The 27086-nt window shown below is 42.8% G+C and overlaps 1 protein-coding gene across 2 annotated transcripts; it reads right to left on the minus strand.

Moving 5' to 3' along the window:
* Positions 1-595: 595 nt before the first annotated feature.
* STX7 (syntaxin 7) lies at positions 596-25722 on the minus strand. Of its 2 annotated transcripts, none has more exons than XM_033143796.1 (10): positions 25611-25722; positions 19405-19546; positions 10685-10754; positions 9242-9332; positions 7588-7725; positions 5649-5701; positions 5145-5235; positions 4262-4334; positions 2770-2852; positions 596-773 (listed from the first exon to the last, which is right to left on the minus strand). In XM_033143796.1, exons 2-10 carry the CDS (start codon positions 19487-19489, stop codon positions 678-680), a joined length of 780 nt encoding a protein of 259 aa, XP_032999687.1. In that variant the 5' UTR covers positions 19490-19546; positions 25611-25722; the 3' UTR covers positions 596-677. The 2 variants fall into 2 exon arrangements, with proteins under 2 accessions (XP_032999687.1, XP_032999686.1); XM_033143795.1 differs by having other exon boundaries at positions 25607-25722.
* Between the last annotated feature and the right edge of the window lie 1364 nt (positions 25723-27086).

Raw genomic sequence — 27086 nt, forward strand, 5'->3', positions numbered from 1 at the left:
AGATAACAACAGAAGCAAGGCTCCAACCTCCAGTAACCCAGTTATTAGATTTGAACTGTGCAGAGAGTCAGTCAGTGGACAGAAATTTCCACTAGTTTATGGAAAGAAATCCTTGGGAACGTGTGTGTGTGTCATCTCAGAAATGTGAAGCCAAGTAATGTTTCACTTAGTCCAGAGATACAGGTTAATAGTAACAGTCATTGAGACTTATTGATGAATTAATTGTTGCAGTAAATTAACTTGGCCCTATAAAGTTGGGGGTTAAGCTGACATATCAAACAGTGTGTTTGACAATTTGCATCCTGCTCACAGCCCCTCTATGAGGCCTCCAAAGGGTTCAGCTGAATGACCTTGCAAGACAACAGAGAGAGAGAGAGAGTCTGTGTGTGTGTGTGTGTGTGTAAGCCTGGCCTACTTGATCAATAGATCTACACCTGGAGGTAAAGAGAAGAGTAGTAAGCACCATATAAGAAGTTGCCTATACCTTGATCGAGTATTGGCAAGTTACATTGCCACAATGAATTCAAATTAATCGTACTACACAAGCTGAGGGGGAAGCACTCGTGGATTAAAAATGCATCTTGTGACAAAGCAGAAGTGATAAAGATGGGCACATCATTTACTGAACAGCTTCACAATGAGACATGACTGGAAACTCTACTATGTAATTTAGCATATCATGATTTTGTTGCTCCCCAGATGATGAGGCCAAGGATAGTTGCTCCTGCAACAAGCACAAGAATGAGGATACACAATTTCTTGCGGGATTTGCGCTGTGGAGAAGCAAAAGAGATTGTCAGTGTAGAAATTCCTGAACTGAATGGTTCAAAGTGTTCCATCGTCAGATGATCTACAATCCAGTTCTCACCAGTGGCATGGAAAATTGTGTTTAAAGACTTCAGGCGGGGATACCCATGGTTTGAATATTGCTCTTCCTTTGAAGCAAATTCCCTCCACATAGAAAACTCAACATTAACAAAACCCTACAGAACCCAAAACTGAGACAGTTCACATGTTTCGTTGAGAGACAGAGTGCAAGTTGAGAACTTGCAAGTTAGAGGTCTCTGGCGATTTCGAGCTAGCCACCATGCGATCCTAACCGTGTCTACTCAGAATTAAGTCCTACATAATTCAATGGTGTTTACTGTTAGGCAAATTGGGTTAGAATTGCAGCCTTAGTCACTGTTTAGATTTACAAGAAAAGACTAAGTTATAGACACTCAATAGTTTGCTTTTAAAACCTGAAATACCCCAGCTCATAGGGAAACTTTTTAAAATTTGTGGTACTTAAATCTCTCAACAACTTTTTAGATTATGACTTATTCTGCTCATAAAAAGAATAATCTTACTACTGGGGAATCAGAACTAAGTAGGTTTGATGAGTGTAACATTCACAACTGTGCTAAAGTTAGTTTTTTATAAATACTATACATGTGATGGGACAGTCTGTCCAATAAACATGAGAGCACACCTGTTAAAAGCCATTTGCTTTCCATTTCAGTGCAGTGTATTAAATAGGTTCATGGTCATTACGGTTAACAAATGTTTTCAATCTGTGCCTCAGGGCTGTCCCCAGGTCAGCAGTCCTGGGCTTCCCTTTCCTTGAGGGCTTTTGCATGGCTGAAATGTATCCTTGAACTGGGATCATAGTTCTTGCTTGCCTGGAGAGAGGATGGTTGTGTGTGTAGAGATCTCCTGGCTGCATGTGTAGAGATCTCTTGACCTTCTTATGACTGCAACACACGACTCTCACTGTACAAAGGTAAAAGTCGCATTTGTTGCTCTACCCACTTTGGTCTCTGCTCTCACCTACCTTTTGCTTCTGCTGTATCCCCTGAACTTTGACCATGACGGAATGCAGCCCTCAGCCTGAGAAATGTTTCCCAATAAATTATCAGGTTTGCAGCTTGAGACTGCTTTTAGATCGGGCCTTATTCTCAGAGGCCCAAGTGGCACCTGTGGATCAAACTGCATTTCCCCAACTTGGCTATCCATGAAAAGTTGCAACAAAGTGCTTGCTACAGTTATCTAACTTCTGGTCATGGCATGGTTTAACGTAATGCACTCTACATGGAGCTGCCTTCAAAGGCTTTCTGCCTATCCAAAAGGAGTTGGCAAGGCTTCTGGTTTGTGAGTGTAATTCAAAGTGCTGGTTTTGATTTAAAACACAAGATGGCCATGCCTCAAAGCATCTGAAGGACCACCTTCTCATATAATTCCTTTGTCATATCTGAATTGAAAGTCCTTCTCAGGATCCCTCCACTTTTTTGAGATAAGGCAGCTGGTGATTAAATTGTTGCTGACATCCATCTGTGTTTGGAGACAATGGAGCAATGTGCTTTGGGGGTTGAAAGATAGGCCCTTTTCTGTTTCAGCACCACACCTCTGCAACCCATGCCTGTGGAACCAAGAGGTCTGCTTGTTGCCTTCTAGGTCAGCATTCAGGAACCATACAAAGATATTCCTGTCCGTGCATGATTTTCAGAGGTCTATATTTGTGCTTTAACTCATCCTGCGATAGCACTCCCTTATTACAAATGGAATGTTTAGTATGTGGTTGTTGTTTTTTAATATGATTGTAAACTGCTCTGATTTTTTGTTGGAAAAGCAGAGCATTAAAATGATCATTAAAAATATGGCCTAGAGGAGAGTGAGTCACCTGTACCTCACATTTCTAGCCTCTTAGTAAGTCTGAGAAATAAGCTTCAATTTTTTAATCAAAGGATGGAAAATTCCCAACATAATCTAGCTGCTTCTGCTCATATTTACCTGGTAGTCTGCTGCTCTGGACAGCTGCTGATTTGCTTGCTGGACATGGACGTCAGCTGTTTCTACATTGGCTTCTATGCTGTCTTTGAGGAGAAAAATAAACCACAGAGACTTTAATCTGAAGGCAGAGTGAAATTCTCAGTAACAGATACAGATTGCTCTGGAACCTTACATATTTAGTCCTGTTAGTTGACTATGACACAGGAAAGAGGGGGCAACCCTAAGCACACTTATCTGCAAGAACATTCAGCTGAAATAAACCAGGATAAAACTACAGGTAACAAAGGACAAGGGGCGGATAATGGCTCGTTCAGCTTAACACATACACCCTCCTGACAATACCAACACACTGCCATCACACCCCTGCAACCTGGTGTCTGGCTAGCATGAGAAGGGTTATGATGATCCAACTGACTGATTCACATACCAGTCAGATGCACAGGCAGTTGTGGTGGGAGGCTGCTACATGTGTCGGCAGCAAGAGGCAGCCCATGCAGTCCTTTGACCTGCCTTGCACTTTCTTCCAACATGGGAGTGGGGAATGGCCTGAGCCTCCGGCTGAGATCATGACAATTTGCACTATTTGCTCCTGCCGGTGGTAGTCAAAGATGAGGCACTGGCAAGGACATACATATTGTACTGATATTGGGACATGAGACTACACATTACAGTGGGTAACTTTTAGTGGCTGGGGGTGGGACTCAATGCAGGATCATCATTTTTAACGGCATACCTCTACTGTCCTCCCACTTCTTCTTCTTTTTAAAAAAATGGTGTGATTCCATTCCTACTAAATGTGCTTAGGATTTTTCACCCCAACTAATAGGCTTTGTTTCACATGCAGAGAAGGAAAACGTAAGCTATTTCCCCCAAGATATGATCATAACCAACTTGTGGAAACAGACTGTATCCTGGACAAAAATGACTGCAGCTAAGGCCACCATGGTGGCAATGCTCACCCACTCTGTATGCAGGCAGTTTTTCTTTAAAAAAAATCTATTTAAAAGTCCAGCTCCTTCCTGAGCTTAATGGATAGGTCTATAAAATGTATACTTAAAACATAGATTTTTCTTATGCATAATGCTTTTTCTGTCAACTCTTCATTCTGAACATGCTCTGAATTTAATCCTAGGAGGGCACAGCTCCTTCGAAATCTGAAAAGCTGAAAAGTTGTAATACAAGAAACCAAGTTGGAATACACTTTCCCCACAATAAAACAGAACAGCCCCTTAAGCAGATTTCTTATTGTATCTCTTTTAGCCTGAAATACAAGGCAGCTACGTGTCAGATAATAAAATCCAGAAGGCGCATGGGCATATTCAGATTCTTCACAAGCCAAATTTTGCCAAACCAGATGATTGGTAAACAGCTAACTCTAGCTTTTAACAAATTCCTGGAAGATTTCTAGATGCTAACTGAATCCAGCTACTGTGCCCAAATGTTACGCAAACTGTTAAAAGGAGCTCTCTCCAGAATACTAATTTCTGCTTACCTATCACATCTCCTTGTTCATGAATCATCATCCCCAGATCTTTAAATATTTCATTAATATCCAAAATGTCTGCCTGCAAACACAGAAGATATTCATGTTTATACACCCCCAACAGCACTTAGCACAACTGCAGGAATTCACTCCCAGCAACGTGTAGGGAAAAAATGGAAGAAAGTGACAGGACAAATGGGGGAAAGAGATGGTTGGACTACAAAACCACAAAACAGCAAGCAGCACACATAAATCCTTTTAACATTCACCATGCTACTTTCAACATATCTGGAAAAGAAAACTGGATGTTACGTGTTTGCATATGGAATGTTTTAGCTGATTAATTAGGGTATAACTGCGATCAGTTCCAGTCCAGATAGCTTTGTGTTAACAAGACACTAAAGTGTTTAACCCTGTGCAATCCATGTCCTTTTTAAGGTACAATCTAGTCTCCCTGTTTTAGCTAGATAAAGCAGAGCTGTAATTCCTCCAATGAAATCAGTAGGATCAAGTGGACCTAGACTGTGCCATTTAGCAAAAAATAAAAATAATTTAAAAATCATTATCTTTACTTAGACACAGTTTCACTCCATTTATGGTTTAGAGTTAGAACACAAACTTAAAGTTCTGAAATATAGATGTACTTTGGTGACCATGGTTCACTAGGTGGTGTAGGATAAGACCTTTTCTTTGGTTTTAGAAGATGACGTTCAATCAATCAAACACACGGAAGCACAAAACGTAAGGGCAACAAATACTGGGTTGGGAGGTGAGGAGAACCAATACCACAAGAGAAGGTTTTTGTTTTTTTTAATACACTGTCAAATTAAGGAAAGAAAAATTCTGCTCTTGATCTCACTCAGTGCATTTCTAAACTTTGCCCTCTGCTCACCTCAAGCTGCCTGATGGCAGACTCTCTCTCCTCAATAAGACGAAGGTCATCTTCTGTGATTTCTTCTTCTAGTACTTGGGTCTGAGGCTGGCTATAAGTTAAAGCACACAGGATATCCAAGCAGATTATTAATCAATATACTTTACACAGGGAACATTGATTGCTAACTGCCACTGGCAACCATTTTGGGACCTTTCTGAATACCACACACAGTACCCACTGAGTGAAAGTCATTAATGTAAGCTCCTAAGAGAAAATACATATAAAAGCTGTTAAGTTTTTTTCTAAGAGAACAATGCAGGATTAAGATCACACCACACTTTGGCAATGAAAGCACCACATTTATGACACCACATTATTAAAAAAACAACTTCAACAGGTTTTATTGCCTACTTGTGAGTGATTTGAGAATTTATGGCAATATTATGTCCGCACGCAGTTTTTTTTACCGAGTTTACTTAATTCAATAAATGAAACACTGTCAGGTTTTATAGCACTTCCTACCTGTCCCAGGACACAAGTGTTCCTTCTTTGTAGCTTTCCTCTGGAGCACCACCCTGCAAAGTTAAGAGATGGAAAAACAACTTATTCTGAGGCATGGAATTACATCTGCTTCAGTATGACACATCCACAAAAAAGAAGGTATAAGGATCAGCCCAATTTAATTCGTGTTATACCCTTAGCACTCCCTGAAGGGAGGTAAGTAATGCAGTTGCCGGTGTAAGTTTCTACACTAGGGGGGGAAATGACACTGGAATAAATTCTTCCCCAGTTTAGGACTATCCCTCCCACATTGTTCAGGAAGGCTCCCCAGAAAGGTTTCTGGGGAGGCTGTAGATGGAGTGGAAAAAGAAGAGGGAAAACTTCCTCATGTGAACTTCTTTAACTTAACTCATCTTAGGATCCGTCAATGTCGCCCCACCCCCACCCCAATTCAGTTACAAACAGAAAAGAAGCAAGACCACTTCAGTGCCATAACAATTTTTAGAACCACCTTGACTTCTTGCTCACATTAGGCTGGTCTGGGCCCTGCTAGACCTGCACACCCACCATACCCAACAGTTATGGAATGTTTAATGCACAAAGTAGAGCAGCCATGATAAAATAAGATGGATTTATATTGTCTTAGGCAGTGCTTTTTTTCTAAAATAAAATGTTTAGGGGTACTCTCATTTTCCTACTCATATTGAAATACTGCCCCTCAATGAAGCCAAACTTAGATTCGCAAAATGTTTAGGGGTATGTGTACCCCTCCGTACGCCGAGAGAAAAAGCACTGATCTTAGGACTCAGCTAGACAGGTAAAGAAAAAGTGGTTTATATGTGTTGTATGCGAGGTATAACATTGTGCCACCAGCTGGCGATGTGGAGTCCCGTTTTTCTCTACCTGTTCCCCCTGTTTAAACTTACAACGCTTTAAACTGAAACGCTTCTAGCTCCCGCCTTGGGTGTCAATTCTTGCAAAAGCTTATTTCACCTTTATGCTAGTTTTTACTGCCCGTAGATGCTACTAGCTGAGACGTGTTTGCAATTATGTGGAGTATCACATGGTAATTCCTACTCACGTAAATATCACTCGGCTTCAGATCAACAAACATGAGAAACCACATCGTGTTCCCCAGGCAATTGCCCACAAAGCCACATGTTGACAGAATCAGGCATGCTGACAGGGTTTTCTGGGTCCTGCATGCTATTGTATTCAAACCCAACTTTGACCACATGAAAGCTTCCCGTGTTCTATTCCATCCCAACCAAAAAGCTCCACCCTTGCTTGCAGCCCTAGATTATCTGGTGCTTTAATAATAACCATTAAAAAAGCCACAACTTTTTGTTGCAGGTGAAATTCAAGAGCTTGCCATTCATTTCACAAATGGAGCTTAGCAACTGATGGCATGTGAAATACACTGATGCTGTGACCCATGCACCCTAATATGGAGATAACTGCTAAAGTAGTAGATAAATGATATGTTCTATCCTGATTCCTCCATTATTTTATGAAATTTATTTATTTTTCTTTTATAAAATTTATGCACCATGTGATTGCAAAGAAGACCCTCAAAGTGGTTTATAAAAGGTAAAACAGTGTAACCAAGAAAGATATACACACCTACTTTAAAACATGCAAAAGTTAAAATACTGAAACAGATTTTATACAGTGGTACCTAGGCTTCTGAACAGAATGTGTTCCGGGAGTCCATTCGACTCCCAGAACCGTTCGAAAACCCAAGTGTGTGGCTTCCGATTGGCTGCAAGAGCACCCTGCAGCCAATCAGAAGCCGCAGAAGCTGCGCCGGATGTTCGGCTTCCAAAAATCATTCGAAAACCGGAACACTCACTTCCAGGTTTTGATCGTTCAGGAGCCGATTTGTTCAGGAGCCAAGGCGTTTGGCTTCCATGGTACAACTGTAAATGGAAACATCACACATACATTGGTATATACTTACTGATACCCTAGAGCTGGCTCGCACTCTGGCCACAAATTCTCTTTCTTTCTCAGCAGCTTGTCTTTGGACCCTCTGGAAGTTTGTCAGTGCTGTAGTGAACTCATTCACAAGTCGGTCCTTCTGTATTTTTCTCTGACGCTAAGGGGCAAAATGTAATATATATTACATACATAATAAAATGAGATAAGTTTATTCTACAGTTGTTATTTAACTGGCCCGGAATCCGTCATCTTTTTTATTATTATTCAATACAGGAGTTTTCTACAAGCAGCTGGACAGAAGCAGCCTATACGACTGCACATTTCATTAAGGCAGACATCAAGTAAGGTCAGGGGCGATATGGACCAAAGTATTCTACACATGGATGCATCCCTCCTCTCTTTTCCACTATACAGTGTGATGAACACACATTTATCTAAGTTATGGAAGGGCATTTTATTATTGCAAAGCCTCTGGCCGCTGAATGGTGCTTTTTCTGACGCCAAAGCCTCGCACATCACTGAAGTCCCACTCGAGCTTTGGAATGGATCGCAGTGGAAGTCCAGCGCTTGCACAGATAGGTGGACAAGGACAGCAACTTTAAGTTGCGCCATGCCAGAGCAGGATCACACGTACACCCCTTCCCCTGAAAGGGACCCACAGTAAAGATCTGCAATTAATATGCATCAACGATAGTGTAAAGGGCTTCATTGCGAAGCAACAATTCAAAACTGGCACCCCATAGTTATCCCCTAGTCCATGCTGGGTTCTAGCTTCTGAAAGAGAGGCAAGAATGCAAGAGAGGCATCCATTTAAACCAGTGGTGCCCCACCTAAGCACTACTCTACTCTAAAAAAAATGCCACCAGTATGACAGTGGTGAGATGACTGGCAAAATACTTTCCCCTGGAATTAACATGACGACGCCTCACTTATTAACATGATACAGAAGAAGCTGAAGGAGAACGCTATATAATTGCACATATTTTGGGCAAGTGGGAACCTGCAGCTCTCTGGATACCGGTATTGTTGGACTCCAACTCCCAACAGCGTCAGCCAGCATGGCCAATGTTCAGGGATAATGCCCGGTGTATTCCAACAATATCTGGAGGGCTACAGGTTCCCCACCAATGAAGTAGTGCTGGATTTCCTCTGCTTTTATTCCTTCCTCAAAGCCAAACACAGGCAGACCTGTACTCCTTTTGATGGAACAAAAGTAATGAGAAAATAATTAGCTATTTGTTAGAATGGCTGTTCATAAGAATGAAAGACAATTGCCCTGAAATGAATGTTAATTTCATTTCCCCATATAATACCATACTAAGCACACTCACGGTTAAGACAAAAATGTCCAAGTTCTGCACATATTTAGACTGCTTAAACCCCACTAAAGTCAATAGGATTTAAGCCGCCTAACTGTGCACAGGATTGCAGTCAAAATGATTAAAATGATCATAATCCAAGTGCCCGTACCAAAGTAAATCCTATAATCCTAGTAGTTCAAAAATACTTGGCCTCTTAATTATACTACAAACCAAGTTCCATTAATGTATTTTGCTTGATATGCCTCAGGAGTAAAATGTTTTCAAACACACACGGCAGAAATGAAAAAGGTAGTTTTAGGTTGTTGTTTTTTTTAAAAAAAAATGCAGAAAACTGTCTTCACATTTTTATACCTGCTCGCTTATTGAAGGCAGAGATCCAAACTCCTTAATGTTTTTGTCTGTCTCTTTGGCAAGTTGGTTTGTATACTGCTGCTTCTGCTGCCTAAAACAGAAAGTTATAGCTCAGTGACTGGATTACTCAACCAACCTTTTTACTCCATTGCAGAATATCTTTAGAAATAAATCTTCAGGAAAGGCACATATGTTATTTAATATCTGCAAAATAACTGCTGGTTCCACTTCTGTAGAAACCAAGAATGAAGAATTGAGAAGTAGTGGACCAAACTTTGCTTTAAAATCCTTTTTTTTTTTTGAGTACTTAAAATGATAAAGATTGTATTTGTCTGACAGGTTGATAGATGGGCCATGAAAATTAGATTTGGTATTGTAAAATGTAAATAGTCAATATGGGAAGGGGAAAGAGAGAAAACATTTTAAATTATGACTAACACAATGTTCAGGAGGAGGCTTACATATTCTTTTTTGGGAAAGGATAACAGTAAAAATCTCTCCCCCCCCCCCCGAATTATGATCACATGTTAATTCTATGGAAAAGAACATATTCTAATGTGGAACCATGATTCCTTAATCAACAGCTCCTGCGTCTATTGAAGAAAAAGGCCATCCAGAGAACAGGTTGTGGTAAACTCTTCTCATAAAACACAAGGCACCCTGATCTACCAGTTAGATCTGGACAAAGCACTGGCAATCATGCCCAAGTGGGCATTAGTAGGCATTAGTTAGTATGCCCAACACCCCTCTTTCAGGAGATTCTATTATTATTTGCAGCAATTCTCTCACTAATGAGCAGGGGCACTAAATATATTAACAACCAAGATCCGTAGAAACCACCAATAAAAACCTGTAGGCACAGGACTGTATACATCTATAATTATGTGGCTTCAGGCTAATCTAAATATTACATTTGATAATCTACATAACCTTCTGGTGCATGAGTGACACTTGCCAACATCACACTGTAGAAACAATGCATTCCTAATTTCTTTCTTTCTTTCTTTCTTTCTTTCTTTCTTTCTTTCTTTCTTTCTTTCTTTCCCTCCTTCGCAGTTATTTTGGAATACATTCCTTCTTTTGATTTCATGCTATACTATACTATACTTTTGCATCACTTAACAAAACCTAACTTGCTGAAACTGTTGTCAAAAGCCTAAGAGTCATTTCCAAAATGCCGGAAGTAGCAAACATGAAAGTGGCTTGAACTTTTAAAAGAACCTCAGTAGGCTCTTCCAACACCATCTGGGTGCTTAATAGTGCCAAACAATGCAACTTGGAGGATTAACAAGTCAACATACAGATAAGATGTTGGTTTATCCCCACACTCCTTTTCTGTTCTCAAATGTTTCAAAGACGCAGAGCACTTTGGTAAGACAGGAACACATATTGAGAGGCTATCTACAATGCAGTTAAATGAAGGTCATCTCATGAAGCGCTTACAGCTGTTGCCGCAATTCATGCGTGTCTTGCGGCGTTCCAAGTTGATTCAGTATTCTTTGTATTTCTGCAGCTGTTTGCAAAAAGAGGAAGAGGGTTTTTGTAAATGATACATTTCCACCACAATTTCATGCATCTCTAATTGACAATTCAGAAACATATACCAGTTGACAGAGCTGTGGTAGGTCAAATTCAGTGAGGTTTTCAAAAGCAAAGATATACATACACATACACAAAAAAGATCATTTTACAGCTGAACTGATGAAAGCGAAAGCCTTTCAAATAATATTTTTAAACTTACAACATTTCAAGAGCCCCAACGCACCTTTTGTCTGTCCCATCTAGTAGTCCAACTTTCTCTTGCCACAACAAAATGCCTATGGGAACCCTAAAAGCAGGATATATGTGCAAGAGCACTCTCTCAATGTGTGATTTTCAGCAACTCGTATTCAGAGGGATATTGCCTTCAATACTGGAGGTCATATAGGTAAAGGTAAAGGACCCCTGGACAGTTAAGTCCAGTCAAAGGTGACTAAGGGGTTGCGGTGCTCATCTCACTTTCAGGCCGAGGGAGCCAGCATTTGTACACAGACAGCTTTCCAGGTCATGCGGCCAGCACGACTAAACCACTTCTGGCGCAACGAAACACTGTGATGGAAACCAGAGTACATGGAAATGCCATTTACCTTCCCGCTGCAGTGGTACCTATTTATCTACTTGTACTGGCATGCTTACATACTGCTAGGTTGGCAGGAGCTGGGACAGAGCAACGGGAGCTCACCCCGTCGCAGGGATTCGAACCGCCGACCTTCTGATCGGCAAGCCCAAGAGGCTCAGTGGTTTAGACCACAGCGCCACCTGCATCCCATTGGAGTTAATATATTGTCATCATGACTACATGCATTGATAACATCCCACATGAATTTGTCTAATCCTTTTTTAAAAGTCATCATCACATCTTGTAGCAGTAAATTCCATAATTTAACTATGCCCCTTGATCATTTTGCTTGCCCTTTTCTGCAGCTCTACAATATCCTTTAGGTGTGGTGACCAAAACTATTTCAACTGTAGCTAGATCATGTGCATAAAAAGCAATATTATATTGGCTGCTTCATTTTCAATTCCCTTCCTAATGATTTCACCAAATGGAATTTACCTTCTTCGCGGAATGATTTGCCCAAAAGGAATTCAGTATCTTCACTGAACTATCCACCACAATCACAATCCCCTTCCTGATCCCTTCCTTGGTCAGTAACCACCAACTCAGACTCCATCAGCATATATTTGAAGTTGAGATTGTTACTATTTTGCCCCAATGCGCATCTCTTTATACTTGCTTCCAATGAACTGTATTTGCCATTTTAATGCTGATTCCCCAATTTGGAGAGATCTTTCTTTGGAGCTCTTCAGTATCACTTTTTTATTTTATTCTACCACCTTAAATAAATTGGTGACATCAGTAAACTTGGTTACCTCACTGCTCACCCCTAATTCCATATCACTTACCAATGAATTAAAAGCCCTGGCAACCAATATAAATCCTTGGAGGCAGCCCACTTCTTACATTTGCTTATTCCTACTCTCTGCTGTCCTTTAGCTAGTTACTGATTGATAAGATTACCTCTCCTCTTAGCCTGTGATTTCTAAGCTTATCAATATTAACTAGTGACTACCCGATTATCCCCATCTACTTGCTTGTGGAGGCAAATAGCTCCTAGAGGCTACTGAGATAGAAGCTGCCTCTGCAGATACTACGTTAATTCTTGTCCACCTATATGCTTGATAAAAGTCATCTTTGAAAGAATGCTTCAAATCAATTCACTCAGAGGGGAAGACAAGCTAGTGGGCCTGTAATATACTGGGTGCCCTATGGATTCCCCCCCCCCCCAACAAAACCCCAAGTCTTTCCAGTTCTCTTATTGAAACCCTGGAGAGTCATTGCCAGTCAACAATACTAAGCTAGATGGAAAACTGGTCTGATTTTGGACAAAGCAACCTCCTATGTTCCAAACATACAGGTGTCAAGGGTGGAGCCCATGGGTTGTGAGCCACATGCTCACTGAGCATGTGGAGCCAAAGTTGAGAACAGTACTATCCTACTACCTTGTAAAGGTAAGGTTGGCTGAGAGCAGCCCTCATTCATAGAGCATATGAACAGTTGAGCAGGATATGAACCTGGGTTTCCCACGTCTCAGCCATTATTAGTACAGCAAGTTGGAAGTCAGGCGTTACTATAGGGAGCATACACTCAGTGGAACTCAGGCCATGATATCCATTCATAAAGCAGCTGACTTTCAGGAGCCATTTACTGTTCCACAAGGCACAAATGCAAAGCCCTTTGAGATGTGCAGAACGGATCCTAGTTACAAAGAAATGTGGTTAGAATAGGGATACAGCTCACTTGCACATGTTATGAATAAATGCCACCTGCTGGCCGCCTTGAACAGACATAAGGAACCTAATTCACTAACAGGAAAGTGTTTGTCATTGTGGATCTTCTATATTGTAGGTGCTAAAGGCTTACGGGGAACCCCTTGCATTTAGCACACAGGATGCAGAGTGAGTGCCCTGCACACCACATAGAGCAAATGATCCTATCAACTCTTGCCTATGTAACCCCTTGCACATCTATGCTAGAGGCTCACTACCATGTTAACAAAAAACACCAAGTTCATGGACTGAAACGGAATACCAAGTCATTTTCATAATCAAATACAGGTACTAGGTTAATCCACAAGGATTCCATCTGATCAGCCTCGATAGCTCAGTTGGTTAGAGTATGGTGCTGATCATGCCAAGGTTGCAGGTTCGATCACCGTATGGGGCAGCTGCGTATTCCTGCATCCTCAGGGTCCCTTCCAACTCTACAATTCTATGGTATTTTCATAGCTACAATACTCTCTTTGTTCATGTCCTGAATTGATCAAACAGCAACAAGCTAACTTAAAAATTAGTTAGGGCAGACCAAGTTAATTTAGACAACTGAAGTTTAATTGGAAAGATCATTTTAAAGCCAATGAGCTGTAATGTTCTTAAATCTTATCTTTTTCTTTATGCTTGAATTTTAGCACCTAGGATTCTTGCAATGTTTAGCTTAGAAAAGTTACCCAATACTGCCCCCTGCAGGATGCACTGTGCAACAAGTTGCTAAAGTTTTTCAGCAAAAAAAGAGAGCAGGCATTTATGTGTCAGGGCTTACCAATGCACCTGTTTTGCATTTTCCATTCTCTTGACCTCGTTTCATTAAAAATAAATATATATGTTAGCACAAACAAGTTCTAGACCTTCTCTTTCTCCTCAGCTTGCAAAAGTGGGGCTGTGCCTTCTAGTTTCAATTTGAAACCAGTCTTCTTCTAAACAGCAAGCACATGTTTTTTCTCTGACAGGGCCCAACTATGTCCCTGTTGATCTCAGCCACGGAGACCAGATATCAACAGCCTCTCTGAGCGTGTCCCTCCTCCATTCCAACTGCTCTCTCTTCTTTCCTTCTGTATTTCCTCCTAACAGTTTAGCACAGAGTGCTGAAGCCAACTTGGGGTGGGGGGGAGGCAAAGGGTGCCCTCTAGACAAGCAGATATCCATCATCTGCGTTACTAACCCATATTTTTTCCCTCTAGCCCAGTGTTTTTCAACCACAGATGTTGCCTGGTGTGCCGTGGGAAAAATTTGTTTATTTGATTCCTATTCAAGAGAATTACTTTATATATAGTCAATATAGGCACAGAGTTAAATTTTTAAACATTTTCTAATGGTGGTGTGCCTCATGATTTTTTTCATGAAACAAGTGTGCCTTTGCCCAAAAAAGGTTGAAAAACACTGCTCTAGCCCAGCTGCCCACATATACTTCTGTCAGTCACCTAGGACGTAGGAGATAGTTATCAAACCCTTGCATAGAGGGTTTTCCTGTTCTACCAGACGAATGGATTTTTATGTATTGTTTTCTGGCTACAAATGGTGCTGCAAGTCAGATTTATTTTTATTTTACAATTTAACCGAGCTCCACAGAGAAGAATCTTCAGTGAAGTTAACGGGTATCAGCTAGAGAAGGAACTGCCCTTGAGCGCAGCATTCTTTGGAGGGGGCTTCTTCTACAGGAAGGGCAAGACATAAATTCCATAAATAGATTCAGTATATAAATCAATTCAACTGTTGTTGGACTACAACTCCCATCATCCCCTGTAACCTTAGTAGCTAATAGTTAGGGACGATGGAAGTCGCAATCCAACAACATCTGGGGACCTAAGATTGAAGGACAGAGCTCTATTGTACGATTCAACCTACATTAGGTGGAATGGGAGGAGAAAAATGGTATACAGGAAGTTTTTGACTACAGTCAAATGTAGGTGCTTTGCTATTCTTTCACATCACTGCACAATAGTCACCTTAAAGAAGATAACCGCCCCAGTTTTCCAATCAACATAGCAGGTTCAAAGCAAAGGTGTTGGCCTTTACCTCATAATTTGGAGCGTTTATTATGCTAAGTTACAACCAGCAACTCCAGGGTTTAGCCTCATAGCACATCATGCAACCTATTTGCAAAAGCTAAGCAGTTCTAGTTCTGGTTAATGATGCAAAATGTATTAAATAAGAACTGCATCCCTTATATGCCCAGAGCACAAGAACTTTGCATTATAATGAACTCCTTACACATCACATAGGCCTGACGTTATCATTTGCACAAAGCAATTGTCCAATTAAAAGAGAAACAAGTCACACCATTAGAACTTGTTTGTCTTGTTTAGTCATTAAGGCAAAACCTTCGTAATAATCTAGTTTGGGTGCTATAGCAGTGATTACATCATCCATGTGGGATGATTCTTCTGACAGCAAATTCCTAGTACTACTAATTTATTTTCTTCTTCCTTGACCCACACAGCATTCCAATGTGAATTTAGCACCAACCAAAATGCTTCAGAAGTTAACAGATTAGGCTACCAAGGTTAAAAAGATTGTAATGTTGACAGAGTTTAAGGGGCCTCCCACTTTCTAGCAGTCATTCATTCACCGTCTTTTAATTCAAGGACTTTGGCGATACCAGAGTCCTGAAGTGGAAAAGGGGCAGGAAATCAGGAAGAAGCACTATTTGGCAATTCAGTCCCAAGATCAACACAGGAACCTATGAACTGAGACAACCCCAAAGAGAAATTACTGAGAAAAGTACTCCCACTGCGAGCGTTGCAATTTCCTTGCTTTCTACCAATTTTGCAGAGAAAGAAATGGATGACAATCTCTTCGCTCCCTTTCATTTCTTACTCAGGGATCTCCCCTCTGAAGCATCCTCCCATTTCAAGATTTTATTTTAGTATTAAGCATCTCAATGTTTAAAACTTGGGGCACCATCTAACTGGCTGCTTCAGTTCTTATTAATAAAGTAATATGCGCATTTCGTTAATTGCCAACGTTCTGAAGCAGCTCCAAACAGCATCATGCTCCCACCCCAAGCTCTTTTAGCATTCAATCCTCTTTTTCATCTTTACCAGTTCTACAGCATCTGCCCTGCCAGCCCAACCATAAGTGCACAGGATTCTTTCTTGCCCATGTGGTTTCCCTTACCTTTCAGAATTTCATCACACACAAGTGGGGAACCTCCCAAGGGGCTGGGCATTGCCACATAAAGCAAGATGAGTCAAACTGGTAGAAGAAGCTGGTATGTGCCAGAGAGACAACAAATGTAGCAGCAGCCACCAGTCATTTAAGCAAAGCGTGAGTGGGAAACCTATTGCCCTCAAGCTATCTTCACGCCACTTCCCCAGCAGCACTGAGAAGGTGGCGTGGCAGAATTGAGCGCCAGGAAGAGAAAAGCAGGTGGTCCCACCCACCATAATACAACCCCACCCCCAGTAGCACATTACCCCCTAGAGAATGTTACAGGTGGGTAGCCGTGTTGGTCTGCCATAGTCAAAACAAAATCGAAAATTCTTTCTAGTAGCACCTTAGAGACCAACTGAGTTTGTTCCTGGTATGAGCTTTCGTGTGCATGCACACTTCTTCAGATACCAGGTATCTGAAGAAGTGTGCATGCACACGAAAGCTCATACCAGGAACAAACTCAGTTGGTCTCTAAGGTGCTACTAGAAAGAATTTTCGATTTTGTTTTTCCCCTAGAGAATGTAGCCTCTCCCCATATAAACCATCCTGAACTCTGTGTTCATCGTCTGAGGCCTTTCTTCATATGCCTCCTCCGTGTGAGAACCTGAGGGTGGGAAAACGAGAATGGATGTTCTCTGTAGTGGCTCCGTTTGTGGAATGCTCTTCCCCTGAGAGACTCGCCTGGCGTCTTCATTACAGAAGAGGCAAAAATGTTGCTCTTCAACCAGGCCTTGGGCTGATTAATATTCAATGGCCTTTTAAGTGTGCCTGTGAGAAGGGCAGAGGGCCTTCTCGGTAGTGGCGCCCACCCTGTGGAACGCCCTCCCATCAGATGTCAAGGAAATAAACAACTGACTTTTAGAAGACAACTGGAGGCAGCCCTGTTTGGGGGAGTTTTTAATGACTGATGTTTTATTGTATTTTTAATATTCTGTTGGGAGCTGCCCAGAGTGGCTGGGGAAACCCAGACAGAGGGGTGGGGTATAAAAAATCTATTATTATTATTATTAATTAGTAGTAGTAGTACAAGGGGGTATTGTTTTGCTGTTTTGTTTTCCTTACGTTCATGTTTTTATCCAGCATTTTATTCTGTGAACCGCCCTGAGATCTTATGATGAAGAGCAATATATCCATCAACCAATCAAATAAATAAATAAGCCCTTGACAAATATAATGGTTCCCTACCCCTGAGGAAAAGGTATATGAGAAAGGGAAGCAGGCAATCCACACATTCAGAAACAGTCTGACACTGTTCTTTGGAATTAGATTTCTTACCATGACTTAGTGGAGAAGACTGAATGCTTGCCACATCAATAACACTCTGCCTATCCAAAATTAGAATGTGAGGGAGAAAGCCTCAGTCCTACCATTTTCCCCAGCATGCTAGCTTTCTATCGAAAGGATTTTCAGATGGAAGAACATCTGAATGCATATAGAAGGGCTTTTACCAGTTACTGTTTCTGAAGGTGTGGCTTGACACAGTTCCACAGAAGGCTGTGTGTTGTGACACACAAGGATTATGACATTATGAATCTTTTACAGTGGTATGAGTAAATATAAGTGGCCCAGTACAAAGGATGCCTGAAGAAAGTAAGGGAGGAGGAAGGAAGAGATAAGTCAGCAGGTACAGTTCCTAATCATTTAAAGGAGAAGCAAGGGCATGGCAACCAGAAAGTGCCCTCTTCATCATGCTACATTGGAGCTTGCTGCACATATATTTAACAAAGTTAATTACGGTATGGAATTTAATGAGGATTCAAGCCACCTGTTCACAGCTGAAGAATAATCAGTTGGTATGCATTGATAAGATCATCCCAAAGCTAAACCTGTTTAGCAAACAACAACAACAACAATAGAAGAAGAAGAAGAACAATATGCACATGCTAATGGTGCGTCACTCATGATCTCTAGCACCATTCTCAAAGTGATGAATTTTCCTCCACATTCATCTGGCCCAGTGGACTTTAGTCCATGAAAATCTATGTGACAATAAGATGTATTTTAAGGTGCCACAGTAATGGTAAAGGTAAAGGGACCCCTGACCATTAGGTCCAGTCGCAGATGACTCTGGGGTTGCGGTACTCATCTCGCTTTATTGGCCAAGGGAGCCGGCGTACAACTTCCGGGTCATGTGGCCAGAATGACAAAGCAGCTTCTGGCGAACCAGAGCAGTGCACGGAAACGCCATTTACCTTCCCACCGGAGCGGTACCTATTTATCTACTTGCACTTTGATGTGCTTTCGAACTGCTAGGTTGGCAGGAGCTGGGACCGAGCAACGGGAGCTCACCCTGTGTGGGGATTCGAACCACCAACCTTCTGATCAGCAAGCCCTAGGCTCTGTGGTTTAGCCCACAGTGCCACCCACATTCCTTAGTTGCCACAGTACTCTCTTCCAATTTCTTCTTTTCTACAACAGTTTAATATGGCTCTCTTGGGAGAGGGGGGAATCTTATCAACATATTTATGCAAACCAACAATAACAGTTTTTCTTCAAAACATAGCCTTATGACCAAAGTACTCTCATAGCAGGCAGTATCTACAGAGGATTTTTGAAGACCATTTGGGTACATTGTTTTTAGACACACCTTTCCACACCATTCAATTTTGTGTTGCCTTTTCCTAGTACTGTGCCATTCTGAATTCAATCCTTCACCACCCAGAACATGTACAACAGACTTCAGATAAGATAGTTAAGGTGTGTAATTCATGACTAGGTACTGAAACCTCACCAGAAACCAGATATTGAAATATAGTTGCAGAACTGCTGAAGGTTTTGCTAACAAAGTCCAGAATTTTAAAAACTGACATAAAACTAATATTTGCACAAACCTTTGAGATGTTAAGGACCTCGTCAATAAAGGGCAATATACTGTCCCTATCTGCCAGTGGAACAAATGACTGCTTGTACTATGAAACTTTCTCTGTCTCCTCCACTATGCTACCCCTCCACCCAAAATCTGGTCCAAAGTATTGGGTGGTCCTCTGGACAGAGGCTAGGGGGAAGAGAGGGAGAAACAGAAGTCTGCTTGGAAAACACTGGATTTCACCCAAAGCTCCTAAACCTGTCATAACAAAAATAAAAGATACAGGGACAGGAACATTTGTAAATAGGAATAGCTTTAAGCAACTTACTGCATTGTGTGATTTTCTGGATATTTGAAGTGATGCGTTGTGCTAACTGGTTAGGGTCCCCAGCGATGCCTGCATTGTACGCCATGGCTGACTGGGACGATGCACACTAGGTCATAAACAAAAGATTCACCAATAATGCCACCTGAAAATATAAGGAGAATTTTTTTTTAGGAAGTTACACATAATAGGGAAATGCACCATAAAAACTCAAATGTTCAAATAAAACTTTAATCACCCTTTTTAATCACCCTTCCTATGGTACCTCCTATTTCCTCTGAATGATCTGCAGAGCAAGTTAAATTTTGAAAGGCTAGGAAGGAAATCTGAAAGTGCAGTAAAGAGGAGGTTTATAGTGCAATTAAGACATGTGGCTAACTGTGTTTATAACTAGGCCAGTAATGCTGATACATAAGGGGAAGTAGAGAAGAAAAGAGGTGACTTTGGAAGGACGTCAACACAGAGAATGCCAGTTTCTACATACAGATAAACTTGCTTGCAGCTTATACGAACCAAGACAGACACTCTATAGACTATTGTGTTAATTCCCTACAAGTGGATAAAATTATCAACTTCAGCTGGGGAAGTTTGGCCATGAAGTTTGCTGTTTAATTATAGGCAGTAACCACCCTTCACTGATCTCATGGGATTATTGTGAAAATAATAAAAGTGGGAAGCATATTCTGTCCTTTATGAATCGGCTCTGCGTGGAGGAGGAATAATGAGGTGAATTGGTGATTTGGGCATCTTCTCACACTCCTGGGTTGAAATGTGATTGCAAATAAACACTCACCCATAAGCCAGATCCTCCATCCCCAAATCACTTGCCACATGGCAGTATACTTCTTTCCCCCATGTATCTCTAGGCAGGGCTTTTTTCAGCAGAAATTTACCGGAACTGAGTTCTGGCACCTCTTTAGCATTTCAGCATGACGGCGCATGGCAGCATGGCATTACAGAGGCTGCGGGCAGCACGGCGTAAGAATAGAAGCTTTTTCAGGGGAGATGTCCCCTTTAAAAAGCTTAACAAGTTCTGGCACCTTTTTTGTAGGAAAAAAAAAGCCCTGTCTCTAGGACCATGGGCTTTGCGAGGAGTGAGGCTGTCCAAAATGCTGCCTTCAAAGCCCTGAAGAGCAATGGATTACTTTTTGTTAAAGCCCAAGAATGAAGGTGACAATGCCTTTCATTTTATGAACAGCTTCAAAGATTACAGAAAGAGCCAGTGTAAGCAGTGAGAGGAGCCCCATGGACCATCTATTTCACTACACTACCACCTCCATCTTGTAGTAGGAGCTGTGCAGAGATGCACACAAGCTCTAGATGAAGGAACGCCTTGAGATAGAATATCCTGAAGACACAGGTCAGGGATGGGGAATTGTGACCCTCCAGATGCTGCAGGGCTAAAACCTATGCAAATGACAGTGCAAGCTGTTTGGATTGTAGACCATGTTCATACAATCAATTGGATGGTTTCCCAAGTCCCTTGGAGGAACAGCAGGACATTCATTTTGGAGGTAAGCTTTATTTTTTGTGTTACTGGAATTATGCTTATATACTTTATTGCTAGATCTTATAACATATTATTAGGGGATTTAATTTCATAGTACATTTTATGAGATGTTTTCGTTAACTTGTTGTTTAACTACTTGTTATATTTTGTAACTTAGTGAATTATGTAACTTTTTCACAATTCTGTGATTCTGTGTCATGAGCAGCATACAAATAAATGATGATGATAACAATAAGATTGAATTTCCTCTGCTTACGTTTTCCCATTGTTACACTCGGAGTTCTTGCAAAGCCTCCTGACCAACATTTAAATGTTCTCTCAACATAAAGTTATCCTATCCCAGTGTTTTCACATAGAAATAACTTTTTGCTACGTTGTATGAAAGTGTATAAAAGACAGTTACTTCAAAACTATTCTTTGCTACGTTGCATGAAGGTGTATGAAATAGCAGTTACTTTCTCATATACAGTAAACAGCTCCAGGATAAGGACACAGTTATCTGCCAAACCAGCTTCTCATGCACAGAACTGGTTTGCATGTAATGGTAAGCCAAACCATGGCTTAGCATGAATGTGCACAAGTGAAGGTTTTCACAGAGAAGATCATGGATGCTGCACTCCTGAACTGGTCCTCCTGATGGTATGAGCTAAAGCATGCTTTGGCTTAGTGCGATGTCTGAACCTGAACTTATGCTTCGTCTCCTGCAGACTAACCACAAACTGTCCAGGATTTGAACAACACACTCAGCCAAACCACTGCTTAGCTCATGGCGGTGCAGCAGCAGGAGGACTGGAGGGGCAAAGTGGCCCACATGGTCATGCAAAGATTGCCATGTTGCAATCTGGTACGGATAAAGGTACCCCTGACCATTAGGTCCAGTCACGGACGACTCTGGGGTTGCGGCGCTCATCTCGCTCTATAGGCCAAGGGAGCCGGTGTTTGTCCGCAGATAGCTTCCGGGTCACGTGGCCAGCATGACTAAGCCGCTTCTGGCGAACCAGAGCAGTGCACGGAAATGCCGTTTACCTTCCCACCGGAGCGGTACCTATTTATCTACTTGCACTTGACGTGCTTTCGAACTGCTAGGTGGGCAGAAGCTGGGACCGAACAACAGGAGCTCACCCCGTTGCGGGGATTCGAACCGCCAACCTTCTGATAGGCAATCCCTAGGCTCTGTGGTTTAGACCACAGCGCCACCCACATCCCTGATACACAGTACTGATACACAGTGACACGCACAATAAACATGTACTCCCTGTTAGCTGTAAAGGGCATGAGAGTACATCAAATCACAAATCTCTTTAAAACACATGGAAGTACAGCAGTACCTCAGAAGTCGAACAGAATCCATTCCGGAAGTCTGTTCAACTTCCAGAAAACATTTGGAAACCAAGGTGCAGCTTCCGATTGGCTGCAGGAAGTTCCTGCAGCCAATTGGAAGCTGCAGAAGCCGCACTGGATGCTCGGGTTCCAAAGAACATTCACAAACCAGAACATTCGCTTCCAGGTTTCTGGCGTTCGGGAGACAAAATGTTTGGCTCGGAAAGCGTTTGCGAACCAAGGTATAACTGTAGTAGGTCAGAAATGGTGCTATTTCTGTAGAGACAAAGGAATCTGCCTTACAAAGAATCAAACTGTTGGTCCATCTAACTCAGTCTACACTGAGGGTCTTCCAGGGTTTCAAACTAGGATTTTATGTGAAGATGCTAGGAACTTAATTTGGGATCTTTTACATGAAAGGTATGCACTCTCCCATGCACTGAGGAGGAAAGTCTGTATTTGTAGACATCTATGGGCCTTGGCATCTGCGAGAGCTGAGAGTGCAGGGTTCAAGCTCTCCTGTTGAGGTTTGTGCACATAAGCTTCAGTGCTCAATCAGTGCTCAAACATGAGAGCAATGTATTACATGATCATGAGGCAAGCAGGATAGCTTCAGTACCTCTCCATACTGCTTGTAATGTGTGAAGGGGCCACTGAATTATAGGTCATGGAAGTGTGATCATCTGCTCTAGGGTAGAAGATCTATACATGAAAACCCTCCCTGAGATCATAAACAACTTTACTGAGAACACATCTGTCAGCCACCTTGTATAGGCCACAACCATTTTGCACAGGGGTTCCATTCCCACTCCTTCTGCGTGCCCCACCCTGCCCCGTTCCAGCCTGCCCCGTTCCACTTTCTTCTGGATCCAAAAAGGACCCACACATCGGCAATCACGCATCCACTGGACATGCCTAAAATGGTCTCCACCAGTAATTCGTAAACCACTTTGAGGACTTGTTGCTAAAAAGCAGGTATAAATACGTAATGATAATGAAGAACAATCTTGGAAAGAATTCCAAGAAGATCAGGAGACAAACAGGAATAGTCTGGAATGATCAAGCCAGGTACAGAGAGCAGAAGTGGGCTGTGATCTTTCAAATTTCAGCGACACCCTGTGTGAGGCCAAAATTCAGTGCCTTCCATTCTTCTCAGTTCACTACGTCATAGTTGCAATGCCCTGTGGCACACCCTAGGCTTGGTGTCCAGTGTAGCAGAACCGGTTGCACTACCCTAAATCCATCTCTGTGGAAAGGCAGCCCAGTCCAGCAGGAGTCCAGGCTTAGGACCATGTTCAGGGCAATACCAATGGTTTCTCATGGGACAACTTTCAAGATGTAGAGCTCAATTCTATTTTTAACTCCTCTTTCTGTTCCTTTTACTGCAGCATCACCTCTCTCACACACCTGGTGGTACTTCCTCTTCAGTTTGACTTTAAAGTGTCTGAAGCGTCCCACAGTCTTGCACTGAGATTTATGGTTACTAGCATGACTGGGTGGTGCACCTAACTATCCTGTGGAAAGGAACTTGCTGGAGTAGATCAGTGTTTTTCAACCACTGTTCCGCGGCACATTAGTGTGCCGCGAGATGTTGCCTGGTGTGCCGTGGGAAAAATTGAAAAATTACTTTATATATAGTCAATATAGGCACAGAGTTAATTTTTTTAACATTTTCTAATGGTGGTGTGCCTCATGATTTTTTTCATGAAACAAGTGTGCCTTTGCCCAAAAAAGGTTGAAAAACACTGGAGTAGATCTACACAGGCATGGGAGATTTAAGATAAGTCTGTTGCCCAACTTTTGAGATTGTTTTGCAACAGTAGTAGCAATCAGCAACCCTAAGCACTAGGGTGGAGCATCCTAAAGAAACACACTCAGAATAGAGGGTGGGGACAGTTATTCCTCTACAACAGGGGACAGCATTTTTTTTTTAGGAGGTGGCCGTTTCACCTCCCCTCAGACCTTGTGGTGGGCCGGACTGCATGCACACATACACACACACACACACACGGAAGAGGGGGGCTTCTCTCTTGAACAGAGGATCAAGAGGAGAAGGGACTGGCTAACTTTCTCCCATCTATCCTTTCCTCACTAAAACCCTCCCCACCCTGCCACTTGTCTGCTACAGTGGGGGGGGGGGGAGATGCACAGCTGGTATTGCATTCAATAGGCATGGTTAACCACAAGAATGGTATTTTCATTTAGCCCTTCAGCCCTCCACCCAGTACTGCATCTTCCAGTGACATGCAGCAGTGGCTGCTACCCACTGGCAAGTGGTAAGGCAGAAGGCAGGAACAGGAAGCCAGAAAAAATCAGGAATGACTGCCTGGGCAGAGTACACAACATATATTTAAAGCACATGCCTTTTCCCAAAGAATCATGGGAACTGCCGTTTAAGGGTGCTGGGAATTGTAGCTCCATACTACAGTTCCAAAGGATCCTTAAGGGAAGCCATGGGCGTTAAATGTACTGTGTGTATACAGCCCTGAACTATATTCCTCCAAATCGCAAGAGACTGCTGCCAGTCCAGACAGAGAAGCATTAAGAGCTGCTGTTTAAAGCCTATGTGGCTTCCTTAGAAGGTCTACGCCAGGAAATGTGTCGCCGCAGGAGCTGCCGCGCATTACGCGGCCTCGAGTGTCCGCATGTGCCCATTCACACACATCGGTGCACGCCTAATACTATCTCTCCGAAGGCCCCCATTGAAAGAAACCCTGTGCTTCCTTTTCGTTATCACATGATGGGCTCCTCCACCAGCCAGAGGAGGGAGGAGGAGGAGGAGGAGCTCCAGGGAGCCAGAAAAGAGCGTTGGTTTCTCATCCCCATCAGCGCCTGGAGCGCACGTACACGCAGAGAGAGCTCATTCACACGCACACGCGTGTCACACACACGCGCGCGCGCATCGCAGCCCTTCCTCTCCCCCCGCCCACATAATGACTTCCCGAAAGCAGGGGAAATCAGTTCCGGAAAAACAAGGCGAACGGCTCAACCGGGTTGGCGGAGACTCCCGAGAAGCCGCGGAGGCAGGCAGGCAGGCAGGCAGGCGGCCGGGAAAAGGAAGGCCGTCGTGCGGAGAGAGCCGTCCTCCGAGGCGGGGAAGGCTGAGCCGCGGGGCGGGGAAGGCGAGGGGCTATAGGAATGCGGAACTGCCAGCCAGCCAGTCCGCCCTCGGCTCGCTCGCTCCACGCTGAAGCCGCCTGTCCGCCCGACGGGGCGCCCCTTCCCGTCCGAGTTGGGGGGAGGGCGGCTGCTCTGCGAAAGGGCGGCGTCCACCTGAGCCCCGCCACGCACGCCGAGCGGCTGCAGCGAGAGGGCGAGGAAGAGACGCCCTTGGACGCGCGCGCCCCCAGCCCGGGGACTCCCGGCGCTCCTTACCCGCCTCTTGTGTGGCCTGTCGGCGCGTCCCCGCGGGGCGAAGAGGGCAGCCTACCTTGATCCGCTCCCGGACTTGGTCGCCCTGCCCGCTCAGCTGACCCGCGGGAGTCGGCCCCGCCCCGTTGCTGCAGCAGACGGAGCGGCTCCCGGGAAGGGGCGGGGCGAGACACACAGGCTCCGCCCCCTTCCTCCGCCCACTTCTCGCAGCTCGGGTCGCGAGCCTTTTCGCTTTATGAAATGTGCCCAAATTTTCAATGTGGAACATCTAGGTATTGTTTTTGTTTTTTAAATTAACACCCAGCAACTATATGGAGATGCTGGTGGAAGGTATTTAGCTCCGTGTCTTCTTGTAATTTACGTCTTGGAAAAGACTTCTCTTTTTGCCCTGGCCCCGTAAAATTGGACCCTGTTTGATGTGCTCAAATCCCCCGGGGTTTTGTTTTATTTGCTTTTACGTGTTTTTATCCTGCTGTCTGATCGGTTTCGGGCTGCATTTTCGTTTCGATTGTGTGTTTTTCTGTATTGCACACAGCACAGAGATTTTTTTTTAATAGAAGTTTATAAATGCTTTTAAATAAGTAAATTGATTTGTTTGCTTGTTTGCTTTTGCATCAGCCTGCATCTAAGCATGTGAAACAGCAACTGTCACTAAATTCCCTGGCAGAACGGGGTGGGTGTGTGCTCAGAGTTTCTACTATACACCTTGACTTCTTGTGCTGTGGCCTCTTTAATTTGAACTTTTTACCATTTGAAAAGAAGAATGCTCTTGACACACCATTCTTTCAGAAGCACTCATACAATAAAAAATAAAATAAAATACCCAGAGCTTTTCAGAATTATTTTTTAAATCATTGTACACTGCTCATCTTGTATGGTTAAACTGCCACTTTAACTGTATTATTTTTAGAGTATAATTGATAGTCTACATTTGATTTTCTGTATGCAGTTTTCTGTGTGGAGTTTTGTATTGTAAGCTCCCTGGGGCAGGAGCCTGCCCTCTGGTACTCTGTGAAGTGTCATGCATACACTGTGGAGCCGAATATATACTATAATCAAAATTCAACAAATAGCAGCATGTGCACTGATGGTGCACACTGACTGCAGTGCCAAGTAATACATATAATAAGAAGATAAGGTTGTTGTCATGCTGCAGTTTGCTTGACCACCACATGTGGTGATGCAAGCTACAGCATCACCACAGACTTCTGAGAGCAGCTTTGCCATTGCTGCTGCACTGAACCATAAGAAGAATGGAAGTAGAGGTGGGAGATGTATGCAGGTGTATAGTGTACCTTTGAATCACCTTATTATGGTGCAAATTGGGGTTAACATAAATTGTTGTATATATGTGTGTGTGTGTTGAATGTTTGTTTATTATTATTTTTTGCTCACTGTTCACCACAATGGCCCTAGGCAGGTTACAACCATATAATCATACATCTATGCTAATCAGCATATTAATAACATTTCTCTCCAATTT

The sequence above is a fragment of the Lacerta agilis genome, chromosome 3 (genome assembly GCF_009819535.1).
Source record: "Lacerta agilis isolate rLacAgi1 chromosome 3, rLacAgi1.pri, whole genome shotgun sequence".
NCBI classification, from domain to species: Eukaryota; Metazoa; Chordata; class Lepidosauria; order Squamata; family Lacertidae; genus Lacerta; species Lacerta agilis.